This window comes from Trypanosoma rangeli (genome assembly GCF_003719475.1).
Source record: "Trypanosoma rangeli strain AM80 chromosome Unknown Tra_15.4_contig_00271, whole genome shotgun sequence".
Lineage (NCBI taxonomy): Eukaryota > Euglenozoa > Kinetoplastea > Trypanosomatida > Trypanosomatidae > Trypanosoma > Trypanosoma rangeli.
In genome coordinates this window covers 1-25697 of record NW_021706015.1, presented here as the reverse complement: position 1 = coordinate 25697, position 25697 = coordinate 1, and the positions used below count along the sequence as shown (strand labels likewise).

General features: G+C 52.9%; 7 protein-coding genes and 4 pseudogenes across 7 annotated transcripts, besides 23 other annotated features; 3 read left to right on the top strand and 8 right to left on the bottom strand.

The window, feature by feature from the left end:
- Positions 1-71: 71 nt before the first annotated feature.
- Positions 72-109: a microsatellite.
- Positions 110-737: 628 nt separating this feature from the next.
- On the bottom strand, positions 738-2315 carry TraAM80_06977 (uncharacterized protein; the record flags this gene model as incomplete). The annotated part of the gene is made up of 1 exon (XM_029383794.1): positions 738-2315. One exon carries the CDS (start codon positions 2313-2315, stop codon positions 738-740), a length of 1578 nt encoding a protein of 525 aa, XP_029236371.1.
- A 534-nt stretch (positions 2316-2849) lies between these two features.
- Positions 2850-2876: a microsatellite.
- Positions 2877-3882: 1006 nt separating this feature from the next.
- Positions 3883-4318, bottom strand: TraAM80_06976 (hypothetical protein; annotated as a pseudogene).
- Positions 4319-4515: 197 nt separating this feature from the next.
- Positions 4516-4703, top strand: TraAM80_06975 (hypothetical protein; annotated as a pseudogene).
- A 276-nt stretch (positions 4704-4979) lies between these two features.
- Positions 4980-5035: a sequence feature (GA-rich).
- A 313-nt stretch (positions 5036-5348) lies between these two features.
- TraAM80_06974 (putative protein phosphatase 2C) lies at positions 5349-7538 on the bottom strand (the record flags this gene model as incomplete). Its single annotated transcript, XM_029383793.1, has 1 exon — positions 5349-7538. One exon carries the CDS (start codon positions 7536-7538, stop codon positions 5349-5351), a length of 2190 nt encoding a protein of 729 aa, XP_029236370.1.
- Positions 7539-7587: 49 nt separating this feature from the next.
- Positions 7588-7621: a microsatellite.
- A 780-nt stretch (positions 7622-8401) lies between these two features.
- Positions 8402-8424: a microsatellite.
- Positions 8425-8505: 81 nt separating this feature from the next.
- Positions 8506-8530: a microsatellite.
- A 1172-nt stretch (positions 8531-9702) lies between these two features.
- Positions 9703-9725: a microsatellite.
- Positions 9726-9907: 182 nt separating this feature from the next.
- Positions 9908-9932: a microsatellite.
- Positions 9933-9998: 66 nt separating this feature from the next.
- Positions 9999-11582, bottom strand: TraAM80_06973 (glutathione synthetase; the record flags this gene model as incomplete). The annotated part of the gene is made up of 1 exon (XM_029383792.1): positions 9999-11582. The coding sequence occupies one exon, from the start codon at positions 11580-11582 to the stop codon at positions 9999-10001; it is 1584 nt and encodes a 527-aa protein (XP_029236369.1).
- Positions 11583-11607: 25 nt separating this feature from the next.
- On the top strand, positions 11608-12485 carry TraAM80_06972 (hypothetical protein; annotated as a pseudogene).
- An 85-nt stretch (positions 12486-12570) lies between these two features.
- TraAM80_06971 (putative mitochondrial DNA polymerase I protein C) lies at positions 12571-14310 on the bottom strand (the record flags this gene model as incomplete). The annotated part of the gene is made up of 1 exon (XM_029383791.1): positions 12571-14310. One exon carries the CDS (start codon positions 14308-14310, stop codon positions 12571-12573), a length of 1740 nt encoding a protein of 579 aa, XP_029236368.1.
- Positions 14311-14360: 50 nt separating this feature from the next.
- On the bottom strand, positions 14361-17414 carry TraAM80_06970 (putative mitochondrial DNA polymerase I protein C; the record flags this gene model as incomplete). The annotated part of the gene is made up of 1 exon (XM_029383790.1): positions 14361-17414. The coding sequence occupies one exon, from the start codon at positions 17412-17414 to the stop codon at positions 14361-14363; it is 3054 nt and encodes a 1017-aa protein (XP_029236367.1).
- A 422-nt stretch (positions 17415-17836) lies between these two features.
- Positions 17837-18188, top strand: TraAM80_06969 (hypothetical protein; annotated as a pseudogene).
- A 29-nt stretch (positions 18189-18217) lies between these two features.
- Positions 18218-18249: a microsatellite.
- A 332-nt stretch (positions 18250-18581) lies between these two features.
- Positions 18582-18621: a sequence feature (A-rich).
- Positions 18622-18625: 4 nt separating this feature from the next.
- TraAM80_06968 (putative immunodominant antigen, putative,tc40 antigen-like) lies at positions 18626-21358 on the bottom strand (the record flags this gene model as incomplete). Its single annotated transcript, XM_029383789.1, has 1 exon — positions 18626-21358. One exon carries the CDS (start codon positions 21356-21358, stop codon positions 18626-18628), a length of 2733 nt encoding a protein of 910 aa, XP_029236366.1.
- Positions 21359-21721: 363 nt separating this feature from the next.
- Positions 21722-21783: a sequence feature (A-rich).
- Positions 21723-21760: a sequence feature (GA-rich).
- Positions 21784-21958: 175 nt separating the features above from the next.
- Positions 21959-21993: a microsatellite.
- A 330-nt stretch (positions 21994-22323) lies between these two features.
- On the bottom strand, positions 22324-23847 carry TraAM80_06967 (polyol:NADP oxidoreductase; the record flags this gene model as incomplete). The annotated part of the gene is made up of 1 exon (XM_029383788.1): positions 22324-23847. The coding sequence occupies one exon, from the start codon at positions 23845-23847 to the stop codon at positions 22324-22326; it is 1524 nt and encodes a 507-aa protein (XP_029236365.1).
- Positions 23848-24017: 170 nt separating this feature from the next.
- Positions 24018-24052: a microsatellite.
- An 81-nt stretch (positions 24053-24133) lies between these two features.
- Positions 24134-24183: a microsatellite.
- A 135-nt stretch (positions 24184-24318) lies between these two features.
- Positions 24319-24348: a microsatellite.
- A 305-nt stretch (positions 24349-24653) lies between these two features.
- Positions 24654-24689: a sequence feature (G-rich).
- A 313-nt stretch (positions 24690-25002) lies between these two features.
- Positions 25003-25051: a microsatellite.
- A 211-nt stretch (positions 25052-25262) lies between these two features.
- Positions 25263-25295: a microsatellite.
- A 67-nt stretch (positions 25296-25362) lies between these two features.
- Positions 25363-25395: a microsatellite.
- Positions 25396-25431: a microsatellite.
- Positions 25432-25460: a microsatellite.
- A 156-nt stretch (positions 25461-25616) lies between these two features.
- Positions 25617-25641: a microsatellite.
- Between the last annotated feature and the right edge of the window lie 56 nt (positions 25642-25697).

The window sequence follows — 25697 nt, the reverse complement described above, 5'->3', positions numbered from 1 at the left end:
AGGAGAGAGAAGGCGCGAATAGAACGCGTCACACAAGTCGCCGCACGTATTCACAAGTAAACAACACTCTTTATATCATATATTATATATATATATATATATATATATACGTATATAACCTCCTGCACCGCTTTCCCACGGTCCCATTTCTCAAAGAAATTCAGAAAGGGAGAAATAAAAGGTGGCTGCGGGAAGGCAAAAGCCGCAGAGTTAACCACCTCATCATGGAGGTCAGCACCCCACGAGCAGCCCCGCCATAACACACACACAGGCAGATCCTACGAAGAAGAAGAAAAAACAAAGAAAAAAGGACGCTTCGTGAAGGGGTTTGTCTTGATGATGGTGTTGCCTTGTTTGTTTGTTTCGTCTCTTTTTTTCTTCTCTTCAGGAGGGGCGATACGATGCGGGCTCATTTCTCCCCATCCAGTGGTATTTTTTTTTTTAAACTTAATTTCTTCCTCCTTCGGTGTCGCACAGTAGCAACACAAACGACGTCCAACTCCCGCACCCACCCAAGGAGAGAGAGAGTACGAGAGGAGAAATCAGTGGGAGGGGAAAAAAAGCGAACAACTGGCAGGGCAAAGCACACGCAGAGCACGGAAACAGGGATAGTGCAGGAACAAATAAAAAACCATCAAGCTCCCTCCCACCACCCTCCCCTCTTCTTCTCACTCGGCTGCTTCGCTTATTTCTACGCCTCTGCCTCCCTTCCCCCACCAGCCACCGCGTTGTATGGTTTACGCACGACGCGCAACCTTCTTCGGTGGCTCACTCCCCTGACCCTTAAAGCTGTTCTGCGAGTGGGCGAGGGAGACGTGAAAGGATGATGGCCGCTTCAGCATGCTGCTGGCAGTCCTGTGCAGCAGCTGGGAGGCCACCAATCGTGGGCTTCTGTCCATCAGCAACAGCTCTGGCGATCGCGTGGAGGCAGGCGGTCGCTGCGCCTCCACAGTGTTATCCTCCACGGCGTTCTCGTCGGCGAACGACATAAACTCATCCGGCACAGACACAAAGGAGAGTTCTTCATTCTTGCGCCAAGCCATGAATCGCTGCACCATCCTATCTTCCTCAGTCAGCGGTGGTTGAGCCGTCTCTCGCGTTGCCGTGTCATTGGCAGATGCCTCCGTCGCATTCTTCTCCGCCTCTCCGCCACCAACAGTGACCGTTTCACCATCCTGCTCAATCTGATACCTGCGGGCCAGCTGGGCACGCACCTGGTCGTCAACGATCCATAACCCACCAGACTCCAACAAATTACCTTTGCGATCAAGACGTTTTTCATTGGCAATCCCACGCAGTCGATCACGCTTGTTCCGCTCGTAATTCTTTAACGTAATCTGTGCAATCTTTGTCAAGTACGCACTCCTATTGTCGTCACTCACGTAGGCGTAGAAGCTCTCGGCGTCTCGCTTACTCTCTTCCCAGCGTTGCAGCACCTCCTGCGAAAGCAGCGGTGAGGATTCAAGTGGTGTGCCAGAAAACGGTGCGGCAGTGAGGTCGGCAAGCGATGCTCCACTGCCACTAAATTCCTGCGACTGTGTTTGGCTTTGAGGTGTGGCTGGGGAGTTGGTGCGGCCACAAAAACTCAACTGCGGTGAACTGCGCCGCTCCATAGCGGTGGCGGTGTGTCCCGTCACATGCCGGCTGGACGCGATGCCAAGCTCGGTCTCTAGCCGCATGTTATGCAGCGACGTCACAGTAAGCCTAATCGGGGCGCTGCAGGCACCCACACGGCCCATGCGTTCATTCTGCTCTCGCATCGCCTCCACCTCCTCTGGCATCCAGCGATGGTTGACGATGTGCGCCCGTCGAAAGCTCTGCATTTCCACAATTTCCTTCGCGGTGGGCAGCTGCGCTCTCGCTGTGACCCCCGCTACATCGTCGTCGACGTCCGCCTCCTTTTCACGACGGTACCCCTCCCGTAGCTGCGACTCCGCACGCCGTGCGCAGTACTCCATCACCTCCTCCGCCGTCGGCAGCTTGCTGGAGAGACGCGGGAGCTCCACACACTTCTCCTCCCCCTCCACGCGCAACGCAATTAAAAAAAACTTCTCCCTCCACCGCAGCGGAGCCACCGGCGTCGTCGCCGTGGTGGTTGACGTGGAGGCGGCGTTGGCATGCGGGGGGTGGCGGTCCACCACCTCCAGCAGACGAGACCAGCGGTGCTGCGAGGGGTCATCTTTGCTCGCGCGGTACCGCACGAAAAAATGCAGCGGAAACTCGTTGAGGCATCGCTTGAAGTACGGTGCGTCCCCGTACTCGTACACAAACGGTGACTTGAGTGTCAGCGTCGCAAGCTCCTCCGTCGACAGCATCTTCGCCCCCCTCTACCACAGTCACAGACAGAGCCGGCGAGGCAACACACTCTCTTTATATATACCCGGACGACGTGCTAAAAAGGATAAGAAAATATACGGTGGCGGTGATGACGCCGGCTAGGCACCCAAATAGCAAAGAGAAAAACAGAACCAGCCGGCTGGATGGACTGCTCTCCCTTCCAGTGTCGTTCCTGCGGATGCCTGCTTCGCGCTTTCCTTTTTTTTTTTTTCTCCTGAGGCTTTTCTTCGGCTCTACACGACACACAAAGAAGAAATACACAAAAGAGAACAGAGGTCGCGTGCACACATGTATATGCATTAAATTAAATAGATACGTATGTATGCGAGGGCAGATATTACAAGTAGCCGACGATCCTACTGGCGCAGCCCCCTCCCTGCCCCCACAGTGTAGAGGGCGCAGCAGTCCACACACCCAACGGGGGCGGAGAATATCTGAGAGGTACGGCAAAACTCCACAGCAGGGAAAGACAACAATAACATACAAACAAATGACAGATTCAGGACGACGACAACAACACAAAAAGAAAAAAAAAAAAACTCAACGAGCACACGCACACACCGCCAAAAAAAGCACTCCGTAGAGTCTCCCCTCCCCTCGTTTTCGCCTTGGTGCCCCACCCAATCACGGAACTGCCGCCCGAGGTGGAAGCATAACAACAACAGCAACGAATGCAACACACATCACAACCAAAAGAAGGGAAAAATATAAATGAAAAAAAAAACACACACACAAAACACACAAGGCAAATTGGAGAAAACAATATTGACGTGGGCCCTAAACAATCAAGCTCACGTGGCAAGAGCTCAATGGTAAAAGCGTGTGATAGTGACCCACAACCAAAATATATATGTGTATACGGTCAGATGGGTGCGCATAACCTTACATCAATGCTGGCCGGCTCTGCATCTTTTTGTTGTTGTTCTCTGTCTACTTCCAACTCCCATTTTCTCACGCCACTCGTCTTCGCTCCCACGTTCTCCCCTCCACCACCCAAAACAACACTGAAGCTTTCAATCGTTCGCTCATTTTTACTCTTTTTTCCTCCTTCTTATCCTGCCTCTGCTGCCTCACTGCACTGCAGAGAACGAGGCATGCATACACCTCCCCGCGCAGCCGGAGGAAGGAGGGATACATGAACGGGGCTTGGAGGAGCAGTCCAAGCATTTGCATCTACGGCCTCAGCAAGGCAGACACACACCAACCAACACAACGAGGCGTGCAGAGGCGCAGCTGAGTCAATACTCCCAGCGGTGCCCCCCCTACCCGCCCTCTCAAACGTAAGGAAAACCCACAAACACAGAAAAAAAAGGCAAAAGGTAGAAATACCATGTTGCACGGTCGTCAAATTGCGTGACCACAGCAAATCATTCTTGTCTTTTTTTTTCCCGTTTTCTCTTTGTCACTTCCCCATTCATTAAATTCGTGCGCTGTATCATTCTCTGTCATTGCGGCGGCCGCGTTGGACGCTGCATTCTACTTTTTCTCTCTTTACATCTGCATATCGGTGGAAAGGAGCTCCTCATCATCACCTCTTCGCCTTTACTGGCGTGCTGCTTCGTTGCCCACCAACACCCTCACACCCCTCTTCGCCTCTGCCTGCGTGACATCTCCCCCCTCACACATAATATATACATGAACGACTCATCGACGCCGCGACGGTGCAGAGACAAGAAGAGAGCACCCAAAAAAAGTAGGTATGCAGAGGCGTGCGTAGGGGAAGGGGGAAAAGGGCGGCTGCCAAACACCACCGGCGGCGCCTCCCCACACACACAAAATAAACAAGCAAGCAACAACAACAATAAAAACTACAACATCAAGGTGAATGAGGAGAAAAAGGGGAAAATGAGGGGAAATAGTTGAGAACATAAAGAACGAAAAAAAAAAAAATAATAATAATACGTAACTAAATGAAGGAAAGTAAACCAGCCGCACAAACACAACGCAAGTGAAGAAACAAACGAACAAGGCCGGCAAAAAAAAAAAAACCGTCTCCTCACCATTGCCCCCCCAACCCCACCCACACACACACCCTCTCCTTCTCCTTTCCATCCCTTTCTCACCATCCTGCCTTTGTCCCTCGCCCTCTTTCATCCTCACCCCTATGAAGACAGGCAAGGAATGAACCACCCAGGGGGGGGGGGGGGGGAGAGCCGCAGGACAGAGAGGACAACACACATGCACACAAATATGCGTATGTACTGTCATGTGGAATATATATATATAATATATATATATATATCTTCTTCTTTGGCGGCTGTCGTCCATCTCCCTCTTCTTTTCATGAATATTGGCTTATAATCATATCACACCCAGCGTGCATGATAAAAGTCTGCGGTCACTAAGAACAGTAAAAAGTAAAAGGTAGGGCTGATGTGTATAGACGTAAATATTTACATAGCCTCACACTCACACACCGTCTAAAAAAGGAAAAAAAAAAAAAGTATGAAACCACACAGACACGCAGATATACAAAGAGGGAGAGAGGGATGGAAGGGATGGAAGTAAAAGGACAACCCAAAACAAGAACAACAAAAATAAATCCATTTGCACACACACGCATATTGCAAGTGTGAGCCGTGGGGTGCCGCTTTATACTGTGCCTTGCTACTCGTTCCTTTCTCACTTTTATCCTACAACCGCTTCACCTCCTCTTTTTATTTGTATTTTCTCCTTCTTCCTTCTCTCTCTCTCTCTTATACCTAAACAACAATTTCTCGTTGTATTTGGCTTCCTATTTCTTTCCTCTTCTCAAGCACAGTTCGTGCTGCAGAAGGAGGTGACCACGCATGTCATACACATTACATACGTACATCTGCGTACAATGTATATGTAAGCTGCGCATATGTGATACTGGCGATACCCAGTGAACACGGCAGGTAAGTCGCATAAAAGCAAGCAAACAAGCAAAGAGGGCAAATAAAGGGGGACGCTGTCATGCCGCAATGTGCCCTTTCCTTCAGCGTTTTTCAAAAGAAAAAAAAGAAAAAAACCATGTAAAACCTTCTCCATCACCATATAGAGCGACCGCGACCGTGCCAAGAGGAGACTGAACCGAATAATGCATTCCTAGTCCCTGACGCTCCACTGGTCATGTGTGAACATCCGTCCAACGTTGATCCGCTGAATGGGAGACCGCGACTTGGGGCGCTGAGGCGCGGTGACACACTTTGGCCGGTATGGGAGGGAACGACCGCGCCCACGGGTCGGTCAAACCCTGCCACAACCTCTGCTACGTCATGGAAAAAGAACAACATCACCGAGACATTGTCTGTGCTGCCACGATCCACAGCAAACTCTGCAAGTTTTTGACAACAGTTATTAAGCGCGCGCTTCGTAGCCTCCGGCGAGGAACCCACATCTGGCGTGTAGCTTAAGAAGTCTCGCACGAATTGCGTAGCTTCCTCGTTTTCTACTACATCCCACAGCCCATCACAGGCCAGCAACAGAAACTTGCTGGAATCGGTCAAATTGATCTGTCGAACATCCGCCACATTTGATACCATAAGTTCCTTGTTTGCAATGAACCTATTGCCGTTGAATTTAAATTCGTAGTCCCCTAACGCACGACTCACGGCAAGTATACCACACACTCTACCAAACTGAACAAACCCGCCACACTGAAGAATACGTGTATGCTCTCTTTTAGAGGAGGGCTTATGATCCTCACTCATGGGGATGGTTGTGTTACCATCGTACAGTACCGCCCGAGCATCCCCTAAACAAGCCACGTACAGCATTCTCCCATGAACGGCAGCAGCAATGAGCGTGGAGCCACCGCCACTGCCACAACTAACACCAGCTCCACCACCCGTGCCTTTGCCCATGGCATGGAAAATGGCTCTATCTGCCTGTATAATGGATTCTACAAAGGCTAATGCATTGTTTTCACCAAGGGCTGAGTGAGCAATAAAATTATCCGGTACTTGCTTTGACGCCAAATCAGCCACCCGACGACCACAGTGACCATCAAGAATTCCAAACAAAGACACTGGCTGCCCCGCCGCCACCGCTGCATTCAACCGCACAAAGTGTTCATCCTCCATCGTTGGACGAAGTCCCTGAAGGCTACCTACACCAAATGTAAGTTTGATGGGGGAGCTAAAAGTCTTTCCTGTACTAGCCACGACGCGAAAGTCGTATTGAAGAATATTGCCTTTGTTAGTGCCGTCTTCAAGGGTACTACTGGGTAATTTACCACCGTTTATAAGAGTATCACTATGACTATCGTAACGAGAAAGGGCGGCAGGTGACCCCGACGCCATCCGCGGAGATGTCTTTGTAGGTGGTAAGGCTAGTTGCTGCAGCTTCACAGACGCCAGTGCAAACGGCGTTGCATCCCTGGTCCACCGTGTTCCTCCCTCACCTGACTCAGAGGAGAGCCGCTGTGCACCTACACCGTTAAAGACATGCGTGGTGGCAAATGGGTCCACGACGTCACGTGAAAGCCTTTTATTTTGTCGCAAGGGATCAGGGCCAATGTCCAAGGTGGTTTTGGGTGAGGAAAACATGACTGGGGGACGCGGTGGTACCGGTGACAGCTTCGGATTCCCATTAGCATTCAGGGCAAATTGGATGGGGCGTACACCCAATTTCGGACCCCCGCTGCCTGGTGGGTGCGGCCGATACGATGTGCCATCGCCGCTGTTTCCACTCCCTCCTCCTTGACCTGCCAGCACGCGTGACGACGGTGGTCCTGAAAACACTTTCCGTATGGCGCCATTGCCTGAGCGATCTACGCCTGTGAGAAGCGAGCCCTCAAAGATGGACGCGACATTGTCGCTAGAGTTCCGCTTCAGACTAGCCTTTGACTGCATGCATCGCCCTGCAGGCCCACGACCGTTTCCACTACGCATTACCCCACCACTTGTGGGATTGACACTATCTTCATGCTCAGGGGCGATATTGCCACTACTGCCGTTGCGAGAGCCAAATTCACCTGTTTTTCCCTGTGCGACACTCCCTGCAAAGAGTGAATTGGTAGTTTGATACGGCAGCGCGTTACCGCGTTGCGAGTTGAGCATTAAAGGATTGCCACCGTTACGTTGGGTGTAGTTGCGCGGTGGGACAGTCCTAGGAACACTAGGAATGACACCATGCAGCGTGTGCTCCTCCATCCCCACTTCCTTTTTGCGTAACGCAGGGGTTTTTACATCTCCCTTGGTGGGGGCGAGTGGTGGCTTTCTAATGGACGTGTACATCACAGTCAATCCTCCCCAATAGTATGCTCAACGCCACTACCTCCGCCTCCACCACTACCACAGCACACACACACACACACACAGGGAGAGAGAGGAAGAGTGAGTGAGGGATGGTAAGTGGAAAGAAAAAAAAAGCCTTTTTTTTGTTTCTTTTTCTTCCTCCTCCTTCCCTCGCCTCCTAGTTGAACACTTTCACGATTTCTCGTTCCCTTGCCAGTCCTTTGATTCTCTCCTTGCTTTTTGTTTGTTGCCCCCTCCCACCTTCACTCCTCTCCTAAATGAATGCGTATGCGCAGAATCAGCGAGAGAGGAAGAACGAGGTTATATGCACCTCCGTGCGCGTATATTGCCTTGAGGAAGAAAAAAAAAACCTTTTGGTTGCTTGTTTCCAACGACGCTTCCTCGTAGTGTTCCGTCCAATTCCTTTGCGTTCCTTTCCACACCCTCGCACCCGCTTCGTCAGGCCGTCCGTCGCGGGGGAAAAAACAACAACACCACAAACGAAGAGAGCCAAGTTTGGGGGAGGGAGAACTACTGGTGAGAACCGGAGGAGCGCGCGGTGAGGGTGTCTACCGATGCCACTGTTCCTTCAGTACAAGCGAGAGCGAAAAAGAGAAATGCACTCCCTGTGGCCGAGTACATACATGGAAGAAAAAGAGAAAGAAGAGAAAGAAGAGAGGTTTGTTGTCATCATCATTAGCAGCAGCGGTATCAGTGGCATAGCCATCGCACGGTGAAGCTGCAGGGAAAGTTGGGGAAGCACATGCCGTATCGTAACCCCCCGCCGCCCGCTGCTCACGTACCACAAGACAGGCGCAAAATGAAAGAGTCGCCCCCTTCTTCTCCACACAAACAATCTATTCCACACACAAACACACACACAAACGCGTGTCGTCTCCCACTCGACTCCCGAAAGCTGGAGAAGCCTCCCACCCCAAAAAACGTCACACAACACCAACACACACACAGAGAGAGAGAGAGAGAGAGAGAGAAGAAAAAGAAAAAAAACAACAAACACGCAGATGGGTGGAGGGAGGAACAACTGCACAGAGAAAGAAAAAAGCGGGAACAACAAAAACAGGAGGGGAAACAAATACAAATTCTCAACTAAACCGACGCAGGGCCGTAAAAAAATATATTTAGCGGGTTGGCGGATAGTCTCACTGGCGTGTGATGCGACACCGCAGTGTAGGCAATCTCCACAGCCGAATATGCGCATCCCCCAGGCTTCTCTCTCCTCCCCACTTGGTTTGCCTCCATGTCTGTTGTTTTAAGCCCTACCTGCCTCATCCCTCCTCGGCGCTGCCTCGCTGCCGTCGTCCTCTACCAAATTCTCTTTCAACTTTGGGCGTTACCGCTGTGCATCTCGGGGCACCAATCACGCCATGAACCATCAGTTCCCGGCGAAACACAATCCCAAGGGCCACGACAGCCACGCACGAAAAGAACAGATCCCGCTTATAGATCCGAAACAGGTTAGCGACACGCTCCGTAAACGGCGTGGCACTGCTCCTTGCAAAGCGCGGCGGCATTCTCTCCTCTTGAGTGTTCTCCTCCTTCCTGGCTTCCAATGATCTGGCCTTGCTGGTGTGAAAAAGAAACAAAAAAGAAAATACGAAAGCAAAACATACAACAAGTGACTGCCACAACGTTGCCTCGGTGAACGGGCAACACACACGTCCCCACGTTCGTCACTTGCCAGGATTTGTTCTCCTTCGTGTTTTGCACCCAATGGGAATGAAGCGCAAACGTGGGAGCATCGATAAGAGGGAGGGATGGAGAGAGAAATAGAGGGAAGAAAGGGGTGAAATGTCAGTCTTCTTTGCGGTAATTTTGTACAGCATATGCTAACAAGTTCTGTCGAATCGAGATGATAATCATCATTTGCTAGTGGTGGCTTAGTGGATCTTCGAATGGGGTAACGCCGCAGCAACTCATGAGAAGAGCCCATCTGCAGCTGACTGCCCAGTCGTGGCTGGAGAACGCAGCGGGGCTCGGGGCCCGTATGTGTGCGTGCGTGCATCTGAGCGCAGTGAGGGGAGAGGGATGATGTGATTACTGTGCGAGCTTCAAACAACGAAATAAAACGGGAAAAAAACAACAACAAGAGAAGTTCTCAGGTTGCTCGGCAATTCACGAGACGCACACGTAAGGAAGACGGAGAACACACACACACACACACACACAGCTCCGCATGACTCACCTCACACGTGCATATTTGCGCAGAGTGTAGAGACACGGGACGGAGGTGTGTGTGGGGGAAGCACCGACGAGCGCAGTCGCACACTCCACCCACACGCCGTTGATTGCAGAGGGAGCACAAAAGAGAAGGAAGAAAATAACACTGTCACACGCATGGAGTTGAATCATATTATTATTATTATTTTTATTTTTGCGTCACGCTCAATCACCACGGGGGAAAGAGGGGGCCATTGACCACCTGATATGCTTCCTTTTCGTTCACATAAGAGCCAGTGAATCGAGGGCGGAAATTCCCCGTATGACACCCCCGTCCTCTGCGTCCGCCGGCTTTGAACGCACCAAGTAACCGGCACATGCGTTCTGCAGCAGGCACCCATTCGCATCGGAGAGAATCACGCCGTAGAAGCCAAGCTCGGAGGAGATGTTGTTCTCCAGCTGCACAACATTACCGTTGATGAGGAAGGCACCGGAGTGTGCGTGAACGTCAATGCGGGACATCAAAATATACTCCCGCCGGACCTTCTTGTAGAGCGCCGCGTCCGCACCTTCTGTGGTTCGCAGCACCTCCTGCATGGCCTCGCCAAAGAACAAATTCCCTCCGCCCTCCAGCTGGGGCTTCAGCACATATCGCGCAGGATGCTGCAGGGCGTCGGCTATGATGCGTTGCACCGCCGCCTCGCCCACCTCCGCTGGGTTAAGGGAGTACTGTGGCACAAAGTGGCGTTGCAGCTGATGCGCCTTCGCCGCGTCACCGACAAACGCAATCGGTGTGAGAACCCTGTCCACGTCACAGAATAGTTGCTGGAACTTCTTAAACGTAAGCAGATGGTACGGGATGCTCGGACACTTGATGGCACTACTGCGCTCCACCGCAAGCCTTGTGGCCCACATCGCCTCCGTCGGAAAATCCGTCAGCACATACGTACTGCGGAAGTAGGCCACGGCCACCGGGTAGCGTCCGTCGACAACAGCGAGCGGTGGCCCGTCGGGGACGGGATGCAGTCGCATACTTTCATGCAGCTCTCGCAGTGTGCGCCGCAAGGAGATAATGCCGTGCGACTCGAGCAGCTCCAGTATCAACACGAACTGGTCACACACATTTCGCTCGTTCTCCTGAACAATGACGAGCACAACCGGGTCCATCCACCGGCACTGCTGCGGCTGCTCCTCTTCGTAGGCTGCGCGGCGGGCAGCAAAGCCCTGCTGGTGGGACCACGCTGCCACTGCAGCCGCAAGCGTGGCAGGCACCATCTTCGCCGTCGTGCTCCGCTCCAACGTCCCGCCGTCGTCCAAGTCAGGTGTTGCGCCGGCGAAGTTACCGTTGCGAGCAGTGCCGCCCCGCAGTGCGCGTTGGTAGGCAGCGAGGTGCTGGTGAAAGTCACTGACAAGTGGTGAGAGGCCGGTAAAGGAGCAGCTGATGGTGTTAATCTCTACATTCTTCCAGGCTGCTGTCGCCGCGTCGGCTTCCTCCACCGCTGCCGCCGCACTGCTTCGCATGTAATCGGCGCGAAACACGCCAAGCATGAGGGACTGGTAGGGAGCGGTGCCAAGGTACACCTCTTGTAGGATGTCCACAAGCTTCCCTGTGAATTCCGTGTCACTCACCGCCGTCTCACGAAGCGCCTCCAACAGAAACGGAAAGTTCCTCGCCGTGTTATTTACAGCCTCGTTCCACAACAGCTGAAGACGGCACAACGCATCAAATTCGCCCCGGCGCATCCTTGCTGGCTGCAGCGTGAGGGGGATATGCGTCGTTGTTTCCCCATGCTCTTCCATCCGCATCGTGAGTCCCAACGCGAAGGCTTTCGCCACGAGTTGTTCCGTGCCTTCCACGAATTCCATTCGCCTTGATATTATATATATATATATGATTACCGCTAGTAGTGCACGTGCGCTTGTACAAAATACAAATGGACAATACTGAGGGACTACAACGGTTCGACTATACAGACTGGCACAGAAACTAAAGAGGGAGAGAGAGGGATACTCAAGGAAACAGGCATGCGCATGAACAGGGAGGCGTGCTTGTGCTTGTGCTTGTGCGTGTGTGGATATGTGCACTCCAACCACACCAGACAGAGTGCCACTGGAAGCTGAATTTCAATGCAAACAACACACGCATACGCACCCCTCACCGTCTCTCACTCGCCTGTTGTTTGCTCCTTCGTCACCCCATCAAAACAAGTAAAAACAATCATCCACACAGACATAAATTCCTCCTTATGTTTTTTTTTTCTCCTGCTCTCTTTTGCTCGCTCATGCGTGTGGCCCCTCTCTCTGTGTAGTATGTGTGCTCCACTGCGTCACATCACCCTTTCTATGGAAAACAGGGGGGTCTCCTATGCAGCGACCACCAGGCCTGCTTCTTCTTCTTCTTCCTCCTCCTCCTTGTCTCACTTCCCTTATTATGCTTTTATCCTTCCTTTTGGTTCCCCCTTGGTGTCCCTCCGCCCACCCAACCCCCACCCCCTTTTTTTTTCTTATTTGTGTGGAGAAGTCGCCGCTACAAAAGAGACAACACAACGCATGCCACGTCCCACAAACCCCACCTCTGCGTGCATATGCATACGGGTATAGGGCCCGAGGAGCCTCTCACACGCACACGCACACATACAGAGAGAAAGAGAGAGACTGACATAGTCGCAGTCCCCAGGAACGATCTATGCACCTTCGCCTTGACTTAATGGCCCCCTCTATGCAATTATGTATGCACGTATGTGCCACGGCCAGCCATCCATACACAAAAATAACACATACATGCACGCAAAGCAGGAGCAAAACAAACAAAAAAAAAGGATGGGGGAGGGCAGATACAGCTACTACAACGCTTTTACCTTGAGAACTCCCCTAGTGAGGGGCCAATATGAACCTCCGCGTTAAATGGAACTTCCAGCTTCATATCAGGCCACAGGCTGCTCATCACCTTTGAGGTGGACGACATAATGTCCGAGACATCGTGCATTACCTCCGTTGCGACGGAGGAGTGGGCGTCAATCCACACACAGTCATGGACGGTGTTCACCAAAAATGCCTTTCCGCCATAGTTGCCCCTCTCGTAGAAACGACGCACAATCCTACCACACATAATTTGCACAATCTCTCCTGCCAGTCCCTGTACGGGGTAATTCTTCAGTCGTGGAATACTCTTCTTGTCCTTTGCAAAGTCAAACTTACTGCCTGTGGGCACCACAAAGTAATGCAAGGGCTCTGTTAGCATAATCATGCGCCGCATGGCAGGAGACCACGTGGCCGCATCCAATGTACGCAGGCGAAGCAGTCGATCCGCTCCTGCCTCCACAGAGTCCATCACCAGACGGTAGTAGCGACCCAAATCCTTGTAGTGTTGCTCCTCTGCCGATATGAGCCGCTCCACCTCATGCTCTGTCAACCCTGTAGTGGTGGCAATGGTGGCGATACCCGCACCGTACTGTCGTTGGAATGAGAATGTTTTTGCCTGCTGCCGCAGCTGAATGTAATGTGGATCCTTCTCCCGCTTTGTTTTTCGCACCACATCCTCATACGGCTCCTTGGTCATAAGCGAAACACGGAGGCAATGAAAGTCCACATTATCCTGCAGTTCCTGCAGCATGCGGGCGTCACGGCTAAGCACCGCCAGCACAACCACCTCCAGCTGGCTGTAATCCGCCTCAATCATGCGTCCATCACGTCTACCGAAGCGGGAAACGATGAGGCGTCGCAGGTCCTCTTCCTTCGGAATGTTTTGCAGGTTTGGCGACTGTGACGACAGCCTGCCGGTGGCTGTGACGGTGTGACACAACTCACCATGTACGCGATCCTTACACTCTGGAAGCACCGCGCGGAACAGGGCCCCCTCCTCAAAGAGCTGCATCTTCTTCTCTGTAAAACGCAGCTGCTGCAGGGCCTTGAAGAAGGAGAGGTCAATCTGCTTGTCAGAGGATAAAAGGACCGTTATGCGTTCAATGGCGTCAGCCCCCGAGGACGCGTTGCGGCCGCGCAGGGAGCGATGCAGCAGCGGGTGAAGTTTTTCTGGGGTCACAATCCACAACAGCCCACGTGTTGAGGCCCGCTCTTGGCCGTGCAATCCATGAAATTCGGCTGCCAGTGCCAAGGGAAGCGGGTACGAGGTGCGGAACGGGTCCCGTGTGGTGCCGACCAGCGCCGCACACTGGGACACCAGTGCCTTGAGTGCACCCTCAAATCCACCCACGGAGACAAACTCCCGTGTGAGGGCCTCCCAGTTTCCTCGCGCAGACACGCCCGCATGCTCCGCGACATCTACGAGTCCCAAAAAATCGCTCTCGAAGCTATCCGCACCCTGCGGTGGCGGTGGCAGTGCCCGCTGCAAATCACAAAAGCATACCCGCTCAAGAGGAGACTCCTCCACAGAGTGTGGACCCAACACCGTTTCCGCAATGGTCTGCACGATGCCTGTGTCGACCAGAGCGGCAAGTTTGTCGTGGACGCAGTTTGTGAGGATAAGCAGATTACGAAGGTCGTAGCTCTTCTTGCCGTATTTTTTAAGAGGCTGGAGTGCTCGCAGTGGCTTGTAGTGGGCAATCTTTTCCTTTAGCTGCATCACGGTAAGCATCTCAGGTTCATCCGTGACCGGCACAACGTCATCTATGGCAACGCTGTGCTTCAACTCATCGCTGGGATTTGTGCTTGGGCAATGCAAACACACCAGCTCAAGAAAGTTGCCAGGACGCACTTTACACGTGACCACCACCACGGCAGTGCAGTGCAATAAATTTTCAATGTGTTACGTGTAGTGTACTTGTCGATAGTCTCCAATGCTGTTCGCACCATACTCTCCGTGACACTTACCTTGCCTCTATGCTTCTCGCTGTTAGTGCTGGACCCCTTGAACGCTAACAGGCTTTCAGGCTGCGTATACGCCACTGGAATTGGTGTTGCTGTCACACGGCAAACGGCGTGTGGAAAAAGTGCTGTCACAGGAATTCGCGCTGTCTGCACCGGCACATACCTAGCCCCCAGATAACGACAAAGCGCCCCACCGTAGATGATTGTGCTAATGTCCTGCGGGGAGCGAAAGTTTATCCGTTTTCGCACCTCCTCCTCCATGCCCTTGGTAAATGCCAAAATTTTATCATTCACAAGCCGCTCCAGCTTTTCATGCGACATTTTTAAATGCTGTGAAAACTGCGTCACGTCGTGTTGTGGGGAGATCTGTAAACCACGAAGCTCCATCTCCGTGGCGGCCAAGAGGCCATCCATGCGGTGCAAAATGGAGATCAACTGGCGTGTGCCCACTGCAATGTCAAGTTGTCGCTCAAAAATAATTCGGAGCTTCTCCAGCGGGTGCAGCTTGCCTTGTCCAATGTGGTAGTGCAGCAGGGTTCGGTCCATAGTGGCCAGATTGTCGTGGTTAAACCCCTTCAACAGGTACTGAGCGTACTGGGCACACCAGATTCGACCCCCGTTGTGCAGGAAACGCTGCAGCCTCCCGCTCCCACGCAGAAACAGCAGCGCCCGCTTCACGTCCCACGCCACAAGGATGACGTTGGCGGCGAGTGGCTCATCCCTTCCATCCTGCCAGCGGCCGGTTGGAAGGTCAGCGGGCACACAACGCTCGGGCTCCACAAACGCCTTCACATCACCGTTGGCTGCCAGCCGCGCCGCGAGCGTCTCCACCGGCGGTGGGTTTGCCGCTTCCTCGTCAAGCGAGCGCCACAGCTGCCCGTAAAACTCCACAATCCCATTTCGAGCAGAGAAGGGATTGTCAGCACGGCGAGCCGCCGTCACATTCGCAGACCTCACCTCCATAAAGAAACATCTAAAGCCGCGCAGCTTCGCGCGCCACTCCTTCTCTAGCGCCAGTCGCTCATTGCTGTTAAAGATGGTCTTGATATGCTCCTCCAGGCGCCGGTTCACCTTGTCATGCGCCACAGCCCCACCGCCTGTTCCCCCCGCGGCAACGCCCAGGGTGCCGCCGCCAGCCACTAAGTTGCGTGAGACATGCCCGAGTGCAGACTCCAAAAAAGTGGGCACAATTTCACAGGTAACGGAGCGTCGGTGCAGTGGTGTGAAGCTCCGTGTCGCCCGCGGCGTCCGAAGTGACCCGTCCTCCGTCCGCATCAGTCCCATCCAGGTATACCGCGAGAAGAGATCCAGCGCCTGAATCAGTGTCGTTGTAAGCGTCGGCCGGTTTGGCCGTCGCAACCCAAGTTGATTCTCTATGTCCTGCAGAAGAATTGAAATCTTTTGTTTGCCCTTTCGCATAAGTGGAAATTGCGCAAACGACTCCGCTGCAGTGCCGGAGCCAATAATGTAAATGATACTCTTCTCCCCTAAAAGTAGCGGCTCCACAAACTCACCTGTCACGAGGTCCTGCATGGGCGGCACCACGCCTCCTGCCCCGGATGCACTCACCAGCGGTGCGGACACAAAGAGAAGCATCCAAGACTCCTTCTTCCGCGAAGTACTGTTACTCGACCCACGTGACGCTGCTGACGAGGAGGACAAAACCCCACGCTTGGCAGGCTGCTGCAACGCCGTGGCTGCCGCTGACAACTGCGCGTGAAGGAGTTGTTTGTTAAGTGGTGGCTGACCAGGCTGGGCCCGGAACTCAAAGGCAGCTGTCACAATCTCCATGGGCGAGCAGGAACCCGGGGAATGGATAAAGCTCCGCCATTGTTCCGCGTGCGCGTTAAGAATGGTGTTAGTGAGCAACTCCATCTTTACGTGTTCGTCTCGCTTTGTCTTGCACAAAGTCTCTCTGAGTTTGCTGTAGGACATTAAGACGTGATCCGGCTCCTCAAACTCCTTTTCCCCGCCCGCCTCCGAGGCATCCGCGCGACCCGTGGCGTTGTACAGCACGGCATTTTCCAACAGCACCGTGTTGGCTGTCGATAGCGTTGGCACGAATAGCACCACCCACGAGGCGCGAAATTGACGCACCCACGGCATATAAACCGTCCGTACTTCATCCATCCGACACTGCAGCTTGGCCCCTGAGACAATGTCTTCAAACACAATGGCGAAGTTGATGTCTCGCTTCGTGGAAAACGTCACCGCGAAGGCCCGGAACGCCTTTCCCGGCTGCTGCATGAGCGTCGCAAGGCGAAGATTCAGAGGGGACTCAATATCAAGGAGAAAACCAATTTCCGCAGCAGCGGCATTGCTAACCCCGCCCTTTGCGGGTGCAGAAGATGCCGAAACAGTATGCGAAGAACTCCTTCGGTTCAGACCAAAGGCTGTTGCATCTGGCGCCCCCTTCTGCGGCGTCGCAGCCACATTCGTCGCGGTGACAGTGGAGCCGGTCTTCATTTGCAATGAAGCTGACGCATCGGTAACCCCTTCGCTGGCCGTCGCCGGCGGTGGCCTCCGTACCATCATCGGGCGTACCGGCGACGACGGCACGAGTGGGTGCTGCTTCTTTTCTTCGTGTTGCTTTGGCTGCCGTGTGGCCGCGGCCTCGGCTGCAGCTGGAGGGGTACATGAGGACTTCGGTCGGCTCCGCCTCCGGGTAATCACCGACGCAAAGCGACGACACTCCCACAGCACGCCGTCCTCCCGCACGAGTGACGCACACCACCGGGGCCTCCGCACCACCGGCAGCCCGCCTCTATCATTGTAGCACCGTACCGCAGTGGGGCCTGCAGCGGCGATGTGCTGTACCCCTTGCAGTAGTAACAGCAGCTGCGTGCACTGGTGCAAGGCCCGCTGCTGCATCTAACGAAACAAGAAAGCAAGTCCCCCTCCCCCTAAAAAGAAAAAAAAAAGAGGTGTGGTTCCAACCCTCCTCTTCCCAGTCGACCACGCCAATCCAGAGAACACCCTAACGGAGTCAGGAAGAGTTACGTGTGTGTGTTTAGGCGCAATGATAATAATATCAGGAAAAGGCAACGTAGAAAAGAAGCGGCGCGATATCACTGATGGCGACAGAAGCAACGCAAACAGCGAGGAACGTGTCACGCGCACACGCACACAGCTTTTGTCCGTTCTTGTAATGCTACTGTGGCTCCGCTCAGCACCCCCCACCCCCCAACACACACTCCTCCCTTTTTTTTTTTGTTGCGTTGCTGCCTTCGTCCTGCCCCTAACCCTTCTGCCTGCTACCAGTCCACCTGCCGTCCCTGCTGCGTCCTCTTCCTATGGGACCCACGCACCCTCTTTAGAGCACCACCGTTGTTGCAGCAACGAGACCAGAAAGAGAAAGAGAGAGAGAGAGAGAGAAGAACAGGCAGGAAGTAAAAAAAGCAACGCCACGAGAAGCCATTTGCAGCAGCCACCATCTCTGCACACAAACCTCAAGTGCCCACCATCCCTCCTTTTTCATTTCATTTCATTCCATTCAATTTCTCCTATCTCTCTGGCCTTCCTTCGTTCCTTATACATACTTAGATATCCGTTACTTTCCTCCTTGCGTCCTCTTCCATCTTCTCATTCTTCCTCTCTTTACTCCACTTGCATCTACAATGGCAACGCGCATCTTCGTAAGGCGATGAAGTTGGGCGAATGCAAACAGACACCAAACACACACAAACACACACACACACACACACACGCAGACGTCTCCACCGTCACGTCATACTCCAATACAGTGGAACTGTACCGGTGTGGGTGCAGCCTGAGGCCGATTGTGAATGCCTGACGTGACAGAGACACGAAAGAAGCCAGAAAAAAGAAAACAAACATCTCTCTGTGTGTGTGAACGCCAAAAAAACGAGTTGCCGTTGCGCTACAGAGGCTTTCTCTCGCAGACTCACACTTGGTCCTTTCTTTTTGCTCCTCCCCTCTAACAAATGTCAACGCCCATTACATTTCTTTCTTCCTCTTGCTCATCCCTTTTCTTTTCCTTCTTCGCCTTGTAGTTAAGAACCGCATTCGTTGCAGAGGTTTTTGCTTTTTTTTTTTTTGTTTGTTTCATTTTCCTTTTACAATTATTTTACCTGCAGCTGCTTCTTCAGGCCCTTCAGGCACTTCAGGAACGACCTATTCGTAGTCTCCGACTTTGCCTGCTCTTCAAAGGTCCGCAGGGCGCTGGTGAGTTTGGCACCGTGCGCACCATCCTGAAGGAGTTGGTCACGCTCGGCAATAATATCACTGGCGATGCTAACGACCACCTCCTTCTCAACCTCCGTCTCTGCAGCCTCTACAAGCTGCATCAGAACCATACACCACACATCATTAGGCATCGCTGTGGTTTCAATGAGCTCCAAGTACGTGTTTTCGCTCTCCTTTGTAAGCGTGGTGAAAAACTGCAAGAGCAGCGAGGGCTGCTGAGCTCCCAGCAGGTATTCCAGCCCTTGGAGGTACTGTCTCTCTTGCATCAGTGACTGCGTTGTTGCAAGAATTATCTCGGGTGATTGTGGAGGTCCCTGATAGGTGTTTGTGGCGCGGAGACAGGAATTTTCCAGTTCTCTCGTTTGCTTATCAACCGTCTCTCGCAATTCGCACAGCTCCTTCTGCATGCGGCGCATTTCATCCACCACACCACTAGACATGATGGCATTCAACTCGTTCTGCAAAGAGGCATTTTCCTTCACGAGGGTGGTGAGCGAGCCGTTGATGCTGCCAAACACCTCGGCAAGCTCGCGCTTTACGACATTCTCCACTGTTTGCGTCACGTGCGCCACAAACTGCGTGGCGCTTTCCCGCAATGCATCGTCGACGCGGCTCTTAATGATATTCTTTTGTGTTTGCCGCATGCGGTTTCCTATCGCGTTTCGCACCTCATGGTCGAGATGCAGCGTCATTGCCTGGTCTACACCACGCTTCACTCCCTTCGTAATGTTGCGAGAGAGCGAATCCGCAATCAGCACAAGGGTATATGTCTCAAACACAGATGGTTTCTTGGCATCTGCCGGGTGCGATGGCGACTGCGTTGGCGGCGTGGAACAACTCCGCTGAAGCTCCGTCATCTGTGCTTCTAAGCCAAGGTTTAGAAGTTGCTCGTGGTCCCGTCGAACCGTGTCGGGAAGCAGCTTCAGCACCTGCAAAGTGTTGGTGATAACAGAATTCAGCTGCGCCACCGCCTGGGAAACGTCCTCCTCCGACTGATACACGGCCGCCGCCAACACGCCATCCGTTGGCGCCTGCGGAAGAGAAGAGTTGTGAAGCGCAGGGCGTGTCCCATGCGCCGTCGCAGGGCTCGTGACGCGAGCCGTGGTTGCTCCTTCGCCTTCCCCATCAGCCGCAGCTACGAGTGGCGGCTGAGCCCCGTTGGTGTCATTATTCGCTGCCACCAACCCGGCCGTTACAGGACGACTACTGTGCCCGTATGAGCTGGTCCGCTGCGGGGCACTCGTCACGGGTTGAAGTGAAGTGGACTGCAGCGTGGCCGGTGATCCAGCGGTGACGACACTCGTTTTGGAGACGTTAAGCCCCAGCTGACTCACTAGATTAGCAATAATCTTCTTCGCCGCCCGCGGCTCCGGAGCTCGTGCCGACGAAAAAGGTGCTGTCGCTGCTACCGGGGTGGGAGACGCCGCAGCGGCATCTGTCACAGTGGTCGTGTTGCTGGTGTCGGGCGTCAAAGACGCACCTTCTTGTTTCCCCGTCCCAACTGCCGGCGGCTTTTGACCTTGCTGCTGCTCTTCCCTAGGGGAGGATTTGAGATGAAAGATCGTTAAACGATTTGACATGTCAGCCAAAACGCAGCAGCCGTCGGCGGTGCGATTAAAGCAAAAACCGTTCCGTTGCACCTGACACGGTATCATGTAGTGTGTGCAGATGAAGTTATTCGGCGACTGCATGCTCACTAGGGCTAGCTGCTCTCTGTCGTTAAACACCGCAAAGGTCTCTCGTGAACTCTCCACCGCAACAATTGAGCCATCCACGACAAACTTCCGCAACAAGGTTGGTTCTGCCATGCCTGTAAGAAGCCATTGATACACCGCCTTTGTGGAGGCGGCCACAAGCAGGGCGGCATTTTCATCAACGGTAGTGTCAAGGAGATGCAACGCCGTGACCTTCTCGCCCTCGCAGCACGACCATGACGGAGTACTGCGGTTTCGTAGCGTGCATGCTACCACCATGGTTGGCTCCGTCGTGAAGGTGAACCACCCACCAGAGCCTACGGAACACAGACTGTTCTCACTAACAGGACGGCTCAGGGTTCGCAGGGTGGTACAATTCTGCTGCAGTGTTGCCTCCAACGAATCCCCATGAAAACGCTCAATGAGGGAGGAGCTGTCAAGAATGGCGGCCTGCGTCTCGTAAAGGACGAGCAGATCAGGCCGCTGACTCTCCGCATTGATGAAGAAAGAGAAGCATGGGACAGTCACAGGGTTCCGAAGCTTAAAGTAGACCTTCACCGTTAGGCGGGCCGCAGGGTTGGTATCACCGCTGCTCACCTCCGTTTCGTCAGTCACAACCCACACAAAGAATTCCCCCTCGCCGGCAGATGCTGCCACATTACTGCGGTAATTCACAAACCTCACCGAGTGGATGGGTTTTGAATGCGCCCGCACACTGCCCTTCAGCAGGTTGGACCGCTTCACCACCCGCAGCACATGTCGTCGCTTCATGGTGTAGGCGAGGTAAAACTGTGAGTCCGCAAGCACGCGCTGGGCCTCGGGCACCTCATTAAACGTCGCAGCATCCACTGACCACACCCGACCCTCCATGTTGCTGGCCTTCGCGTGGTTAAACAAATTCACCGTCACCGTCATTCCTGGTCGCCTAGTAGTGCAGATTCCCCTCCCGATTATAGCAATGCTCTCTTCTCCTTCCTGCCTAGCACGAGAATTCTATACGTTCCTTCCTTATCCTTGTTACTCTCTTCGCCCAATATGACAACAAACACTTTCCCTTCCCCCCCCCCAGCTCCTTCGCTCCAGTCCGCCACTTCTTCTCGCCTTGCTCCTCCTGAGAAGTTGTACAGGCACACGTAGATATATATGTGTGGGTGGTGCTCCTTTGCGGCGTGTCTGACTGCTACCTGCTACAGTGTTGTTTCAGTTCTTTGACGCCGTATGCCCCGTCAGCTATGCACGCTCGTCTATGCCCTTCCCTGTTTTTTATTATATATATTATTTTCCTTCTCTTTTTCTTTCCTTTGCCTTCTTCTCTTTGTGTCTTCTTGCTTTTGGTATTGTCGGCTGGTGGCCTGCACGACAGCAACAACGAGGCAGCAAAACTAAACAATTATGTTCACTGACACCGGCAGCGGCAAAACAAGAAGTGAGGCGCAAGAAGTGCGTGTGACAGGCAGACGAGGCTGTGAGGGGGACACGGAAGGTAAAATACAAGATGATAACCAAGACATTGAAAAGCAAGCAAACAAACAAACAAACAAAAAAAAACACCCTATCACCCGCTGCAGTGCAGGTATGCACTAAGAATGAGGGCAGTATAGTTGTAAAAAGAATAACGGTCAGGGAGTGTCACGGTTGTCGCTCCATTTTATTTACGTTGCATCATTGCCTTCGTGGTGTTCTTTCAGTGACCCGCCACCACGCATTGCCGGCACCTTCGCATTTTTTCTATTTTTATTTTCCTTCTTTACCGCCTCATCAAATTACACGCATCTCGCTCTCCCTCGCTCCGTACGGGCGTGTGCACAAGCATAAATGCGCATTTTCTCTACTTCCCCGTTTCCCCTCCCCTCCCCTCCCTTTTTTTTTTTTGCGTGCCTTCACAGGCGGGATGCTGGCCCCTGCGCGGATTCCCTCACCTTCCACGGCAGTGCCCCGAGCACGCCCCGTTCTTGAATGAGGCGACGGTACATGACGACGTCGCGATCAAGTTGCGCGTGGTCCAGCATGCGCCAGGCGTCAAATGCGGGGAGCTTCAGCGGGGCGGCGAGATCCCTGTCCATCACAAGCATCTTGTAGTCCTTCGGCATCTTTGGCTCAAACACCGGGAAGGTCTTGCCATTCTCGCTCCTGCCTCTCAACGCCTCGAGGAACGCGGCAAGGCCGAAGGCAAAACGGGCGTGATCCCGCCCTTCTTGCAGAATGGCTGTAAGGTTGTTGGTCCAAAACACCTGCACCTTTGAGCAGCCATCGCCCGCCACACGCAGCAGCTGGTCACCAAGGGCGATGTTCATAAAGCGCGAAAGCACCTTCTCTTTGTAGGCGACAAGATTCAACCCTTCCGGAGCTCGCAACGTCGGAAGGATGTCCTTGTCGAGTGACTCTTCTACCAGCCTGTAGATCTCCTTGTTCCCAAGTGCCTCGTGCACGTAGTGCAGTCCGAGGAGCAGACCAGGCCAGGTTAGCATAATATGCGAGGAGTTCAGGATGCGCACCTTTACCTGCTCGTAGCCGGCCACATCGTTGGAAAACGTAGCGCCCACGCGATCCCACGGCGGTCGAACCCCGTTACAAAACTTGTCTTCAATCACCCACTGGCAGAAATCCTCAGCCAGCACTGGCTCCGCATCGCAGATGCCGGTTCTTGCGTTGAGGTGATCACGAACCTGCGGCGTCGTGGCAGGAGTTATGCGATCAACCATACTGTTGGGAAACATGACATTGGCCTCAATCCATGCTGCAAGATCCGCATCGACGGCGCGGGCATATCCAAGCACCGCCTTCTTTGCCACGTCCCCGTTGTGACGAAGGTTGTCACAGGACATGACAGTGAAGGGTCTCACCCCTTTTTCCCGGCGCCGGCGGAGGCCCTCCACAATGTACCCAAATGTGGTGATAGGAGCATGTGGATTGTGCAGGTCCTTCTGCACGTTCGCGTCGCTGCAGTCAAACACATCCCGTTTCTCGTCAATGTTGTAGCCGCCCTCCGTGATGGTAAGTGAGAGAATGGCAATGCAGGGGTCCACGAGCATCTTCAGCAGCCTTCTCTGCTCCTCTGGGGCGTAGATGTAGTCGAGCATGGACCCCATCAGGCAGTGCTCCGACTTTCCCTGCGAGGAGGTGAGGGTGAGGGTGTAGAGACAGCTCTGCCGCCTGAAACTGTCCTGCTTTCGCTTGCCCTCCTCCTCGCGCACAACGTTCACGCCCACAACTCCCCAGTTATTGTAGCGACCCCCCTCCGCCGCAGAAAGGCGAAGGATGTCACGCACGTACAGCATGAGATGGCCGCGACAGAATTGCCCCACCCCAAAGTGCAGAATACCCGGCCGGATGCTGCTGCGATCGAATCCCAACGACTCCACATGCGGTGGAAGTTGATCGATGGTTTTCTCACTCAGATGCATGGAATACGTTACTGCGGCTTCCCAGATGTATGACGAGAAGAGTGAAGAATAACTTTGGAGGTCTAAGTAGTGTAGTGACTCCTGTGTTCTTGTATTTCCCTATGTTTATTTATTGTGTGTCCTGTGCATGCAATGATGCCCTGGTTGCCTTGCCACGCACACGTACACGCAAAAAAAAAAAGGAGGAATAAAAAAAAAAAAAAAAGACGACCTAACGCCAACGCAGACGACGAGCAGACGCACAGAAAGCCATGGGTATAAAGACAGCCACAAAGGTACACACATGTAATAATAAATAAACAATAATAATAATAATAATAACAATAATAATAATAAGGAAGAAAGCATTCAGCAAAGTAACAAATGTCTTACAGCTCCTATTTCTTTCCCCCCCTTCTTTTCCTGCATGCGTGTGCGTACATACACATATACATGCCGTGTATATGTGTATAACTGTGGGTATACATGTGTAAAAAAAAAAAAAAAAAAAAAAGAAAAAAATAAAGTATATAAAAATGGCTTATCCCTCCGGCTTCTCTCCTGCCCCTTACTCGAAGAGTGTATGCGTGCATGCGTGCGCATGTATGACGTAAAACGCCCCAGTGGTAGGGACACCTCCACCACGCACGGCGGCGCAGATCCCTCCCCTCGCGTCTTCTCGCAGGCAAATGAAAAAAAAAAAGACCGCATTGCCCACGGAAAACTAGGCACGCATACCAGCAGTAGACTCGCCCATACATGTGTGCGTAACCTCCTGCAGACGGGGGCGCAAGCAAAGCCACGTGGTCGTTGCTCCACAAGCAGCACACCCAGCAGACCCACCTCACCCACCCACCCACACAACACTACCGGAGGAGAGCCACGACGGTGCGCATCAAAAGCGGTAGGCACACCGGCCAACGCCAACAAGGGTAAACAAACAATCAGCAAAAGGTTCCTGTGCAATGTAGCTGCAGGACTCAACACGCGTCTATCGCCACGTGCCAGTCCATACCTGTCATGCCACTTCATCGTTCCCCGTTACTCGCAGACCACGCGCTGAAGCCCCCCCCCCTCCCCCAGTGCAACTGCCACCGGGCGGCCCATACCCGCGGGAAGAGGCGCACGGGAACATGAGAAAAGAAAGGCACACGACAACGGAATTCGACAATGGGAAAAAACAAAACAACAACAAAACAATCAAAAAAGAAAACAACAACAAAAAAGGGCTGGAGTGCCCACAAGCAGCAAACTAAAAACAATAAAGACTTCCCCCGTCAGTCACGCATGCGTAGGCGAAAAACCGCATGAAGTGAACACACAAACACCAAGACCAACTTTACTGTTTCCGCCGTTCTTTGCCCCCCCATACCCCTTTCTTCCTTAATATATATATAATTTCCGTTTTTACTTTTTTCCATTATTTCTCTTTTTCGTATATATATATATATATATATATTATATTATATTAATTTCGTTTTTCCCATCCCTCAAGCCCACTAGGGAGATCATGTGTGCATCCGTCGGTGTCTGCCCCTCTGTCTCCTTCTCTCTCTCTCTCTCTCTCTCTGTGTGTGTGTGTGTGTGTGTGTGTGTGTGTGTGTGCACGTGTGTATGTCTGCCTGTCCGTCAGTGTACGGACGGAGTGTGGGATAAAGAACCCACTAGAGACTCAACAAGGAGGAAGCCTGGAGCTGAAGAAGAAGCTCACGCAAATAAACAGAAACGCGTCAAAAAAAAAACAACACACACACGCTCATAAATTTCCTCGAAGGTCCTTTTCGTTCGAAAAACAAAACGAACGAACAAACAAACTTTGGAATACAATAAGCTTCTTCCATTGAACTGGACGCAAAAAAAAAAAACCACAC